This window comes from Papaver somniferum, chromosome 11 (genome assembly GCF_003573695.1).
Source record: "Papaver somniferum cultivar HN1 chromosome 11, ASM357369v1, whole genome shotgun sequence".
Taxonomy (NCBI): Eukaryota; Viridiplantae; Streptophyta; class Magnoliopsida; order Ranunculales; family Papaveraceae; genus Papaver; species Papaver somniferum.
In genome coordinates, this window is record NC_039368.1 from 103,156,559 (window position 1) to 103,160,773 (window position 4,215).

Here is a 4,215-nt window from a genome sequence, read left to right on the forward strand (position 1 = left end):
GGTGGTCGTTGATCATCGCACGCCTTCGTTTTGGTAGCCGCATAGGGAAGGCCGGCATGGTATGGTGCGGCAAGGTGGGTCGCATGCCATTGGCACATGTGGCATGGCATGCCTTGGCGCGGTTTGGGATAAAGGTTACCATGCGTTGTTTGGTGACCTTGGACGGCTAAGATTTGCATCTAAGATGGAAGGGTGGTCGTTGATCATCACACGCCTTCGTTTTGGTAGCCGCATAGGGAAGGTCGGCATGGTATGGCACGGCAAGGTGGTTGGCATGGCATGCCTTGGCGCGGTTTGGCATGGCCAAAACTAGGGTTTGGGACAAAGGTTACCATGTGTTGTTTGGAGACCTTGGACGGATAAGATTTGCATCTAAGATGGAAGGGTGGTCGTTTATCATCGCACGCCTTCGTTTTAGTAGCCGCATAGGGAAGGTCGACATGGTATGGCGCAGCAAGGTGGTTGGCATGCTATTGGCACATGTGGTGCGGATGGCATGGTTGGCATGCCTTGGCGCAGTGGTGCGGCTGGCATGGTTGGCATGCCTTGGCGCTGAGGTGCGGCTGGCATGGCATGCCATTGGCGCAATGGTGCGGCTGGCATGGTTGGCATGCCTTGGCGCGGAGGTGCGGCTGACATGGTATCCCATTGGCGCATTGGTGCGGATGGCATGGTTGGCACGCCTTGGCGCGAAGATGTGTCTGGCATGGTATGCCATTGGCACAATGGTGTGGCTGGCATGGTCTTCCATTGGCACAGTGGTGCGGTTGGCATGGTTGGCATGCCTTGGCGCGATCGCATGATATTTAGGGTTTGGCATAGATGATGTCAATCAGTGTTAACGATTCTGCCGTGGAACATGACCCATGTAAAAAAAAGGGTACCCCGATAATTCTTACGTAGGCATGCTGATTGATTCAATAAATGTGCTAATGGTCATAGTGACGTCATGTCAGATGTACAGTTTTACGATTTTGGCCCTAAGCTAAAAACCACCATCAACAGTTATTAGACCCGTTCTAACTGTTTTCACGCACGTTGTAACCGTCAGATAGGAATTTCAAACCATAATTCTTTTTTGTTTTCTATTTAACCGTTATAACGCCAGTTCTATTTAACCGTTTAATGCGTTTTTTTTCTAAGTAACACGTTTTTTTACCAGAAACGTGCTCACACCTGTCGAAACGCGTTATAACGGTCACGCCCAGTAGCGGTGGCCTGTTTTTCAAACCATGTGTTTGAGTCTTTGTCGGGGCAATAATGTCAAACACTCTTTAGATCTAAGATGCTTCGGAAAACGAAAAATAAGAAAATTGTAAGAAAATCCAACGGACATAGGCACACAACACCTACAGATGATAGTCTTGATCAATCTTTCTTTCTCCTTTCAATTCAAGAACTTCGAAAATCGAACTCCATCACTTCTAGTATTAACTGGGACAAATTAAGCTTTGTTAATTTGTACACTTTAGTTTGATCTTGGGCTGTAACTTCAGAAGGATACATAAAATCATGGAGAACATCAAAGAAGCACAAGCAAGTGAGAACACCGACAACAATAAAAATTCAACACGCCTCTCAGATAATATAATGCCTCATATTCTCAACTTGTAAGTATCTTTCTTATACTTAAGTTTATTTAAATTTCAACTACCTTACTCATTTATGCTTATTTTAATAATTTAATACCTTGATTGGATTCACTTGATATGGATTTACTAAAGTCATTTCTTAGATTATTAAGTAATTAACAATTTAGGTGCTGAGGTGCATGTCTATGTTAGAATAATTTGCTATTCATTTCTTATATTGGATCGACTGGTTATGGATTCAGCTCTACTATTCACTTCAATAAGTGGAAATTTCAGTGAACTTCTCACTCGTTCGTATGAGTTCAAGGTTTTTGATCACATAACACCCACGCTGGAGCGCTATATCCGTTGGGTAATAGAGCTGAACCGCACCCTTACTCGTTTGGGGTGGATGCAAACATCCACCAATGAAATAAGACTTGTGTGCACCAACAAATGTGTGCAACAAAAATAATTCGTAGAATAATTTCTACAACCATGTCTATAAGTATGACTTCACTGGAAGAAGTTGTTTCAGTGAAGGAATTGTTGGGGATGTCATTGCTAAATGGAAAGAATTGTTCTTCGACCCTCCTTAATCGGTTGTTTATCTGTTTCTTTTATTTCGGGGTCTTGGCCTTTGTTGTTGCCTTGGTTTGGGGTCTTTTTCTTGTTGTCTTTCGGTATTGAATCTGTTTTTGGTGGAGTTTTGCTACGTCGGTTATTTTTCTTGTATGCGCTCCTTATTCTAATAAATCTTTTCTTTATCGAGCGAAAAAATAAAGGTACAACTTCACTGTGAGGCAATTGATCTTTCAGTTAATATATGATATTCCGGTGTAATGTTATGCTCTTAAACCTAGGGGGAGAGTTTGATCCGACTGTTATTTTACATTGTACCAGATATTCATCCCCGAAACCTCGTGATTTTGAGATATATACTCCAGATGCAACGTTTGAGGATCCACTAATGTGCGCTCAAGGGTATGTTCTTGCTAACATTATTTGACAACATACAGTTTGACCAATTAGTTAAAAAAAAAAAAAAAACCACCTCGATTATTTTATTTTTTTAATCTCGTCTTAAATGGGACATGTCTTGCTTGCAGAGTAAAGGAGATCAAGTCAGCATTTTATTCAATTCCAAAGGTTGTATAGACTTGTCACTAACTGGTAAAATAATACAAGTTCTTTATAAAACCAGCACCAGGCTTGGTTAGGTGCAATTGTCGCAATGACATGTGTAGAATTGTGTGATCATTTCAAGAAGCTGGGTGTCACTATTACCAAATCACTGTCCATGAAAATGCCAAATTGTGCTGGTCTTGGAGATCTAAGAATGCCACAATAATGCTGGTTCTGGGAATCTAAGACTGCCAAAAGTCGTTCAGTGTCTCTCTAATTTATTTCTACTGGTTAATGTACTCATGACTTATCTGATGTTCGACAGATTTTTAGTGAGTCCAGAATTGTTGAGTACAACATACAAGAAGATGAAATTTCACCTGGTACAGGACAGGCAAGAATTGCCGAGTTAAAGTTATGAATATTTCTGTAGGTCTTAATTATGTCTTACATAGAGTTGGTGTTTGCATTTGCAATATTCAGATACTAGTTGACAACAAGCAACACTACAAGTTCTTGGGGAAAGATGTGACGATGATATCACTTATTACGCTACAGGTTAAAGAAGGGAAGGTTGTTCGACATGAAGATTGGTTAGTTCTACCATTTATATTTCAATTCTCTCCCCCTGGCTCATCATTCTTGGCATTAGAATAAACAATCTGTATTTTCTTTGCTTAGTTATATGTAAGAACTTTGAGGTAGGTAAGTTTGTTATTTTTATTTTTTTCTAATCTATGTATATGTAGGTGGGATAAGAAGCCTCTTTGGAATAAGGACACCGTGAAGGTACCAGTATTGGGACGACTAGTTGAGATGAGCCGCACGGGATCTATGTTCGCAACTCATCTATTGATGGGGTTCGGTAAGGATCCAAGTCCATAAGTATATACTAGTACTTTGTAAATTTGAACGCCAGATTCTGATATCTGTCGCTAGTGAGATCCTCCTTTTGAAGCATCATATGTACTAATTAACTGAATCCCCATCTAATAGGCAGTAGATAGATATGCATGTATAACTTGTGTCACAACCACTTATATACGATTTGAAGTTGTAATAAAAGATTGTCATAATATGATGTAATAAAGATTGTCTTAGCTGCATAAGGATGGAGTACATGCGGTGTTAAGCTGTTTCAATGTCTGCACTTTTATGATGCACCCTGTAGAGCTTGGTTTAAAAAGCCAGGCAGATAGGCACACTGATTCCTGCAACCACATGTTTCCCGAGTCTACTATTAAATGCGAGGTGAATCAGATAGTCCAACTGTTTGAGAGTGGTGTGGGCTGTATATAAATACTGCGAGCAGATGTTTTTCACTTTTTTGAAGAAATGAAGTTTTCTTGGGACAGCTACACCCTATTGTTTTGGTTGAGGACCCGTAAGTTAAGCTAAGCAAAAATAGACCTAGCAAGAAGGTTTAAACACCCTTAAATTATCTTACGGTAATGTGGAGACTAATCCCAATACATAATACAATTATCTCGAGAACTCTACTTTTTTTGGGCGAATTCCT

General features: G+C 40.5%; 1 protein-coding gene across 1 annotated transcript; it reads left to right on the forward strand.

Annotated features, from left to right (window-relative positions):
• The first annotated feature begins 1,325 nt into the window (after positions 1 to 1,325).
• LOC113323345 lies at positions 1,326 to 3,802 on the forward strand. Its single transcript, XM_026571635.1, has 6 exons — positions 1,326 to 1,610; positions 2,475 to 2,555; positions 2,681 to 2,720; positions 3,022 to 3,090; positions 3,180 to 3,289; positions 3,446 to 3,802. Exons 1-6 carry the CDS (start codon positions 1,513 to 1,515, stop codon positions 3,579 to 3,581), a joined length of 534 nt encoding a protein of 177 aa, XP_026427420.1. The 5' UTR covers positions 1,326 to 1,512; the 3' UTR covers positions 3,582 to 3,802.
• The last annotated feature ends 413 nt before the right edge of the window (positions 3,803 to 4,215 follow it).

Coding starts and splice junctions, on each gene's coding strand:
- LOC113323345 (XM_026571635.1), top strand. CDS start 1,513: ATGGAGAACATCAAAGAAGCACAAGCAAGTGAGAACACCGACAACAAT. Junction 1,611..2,474: donor ATGCCTCATATTCTCAACTT/GTAAGTATCTTT, acceptor ACATTGTACCAG/ATATTCATCCCCGAAACCTC. Junction 3,290..3,445: donor GTTGTTCGACATGAAGATTG/GTTAGTTCTACC, acceptor ATGTATATGTAG/GTGGGATAAGAAGCCTCTTT.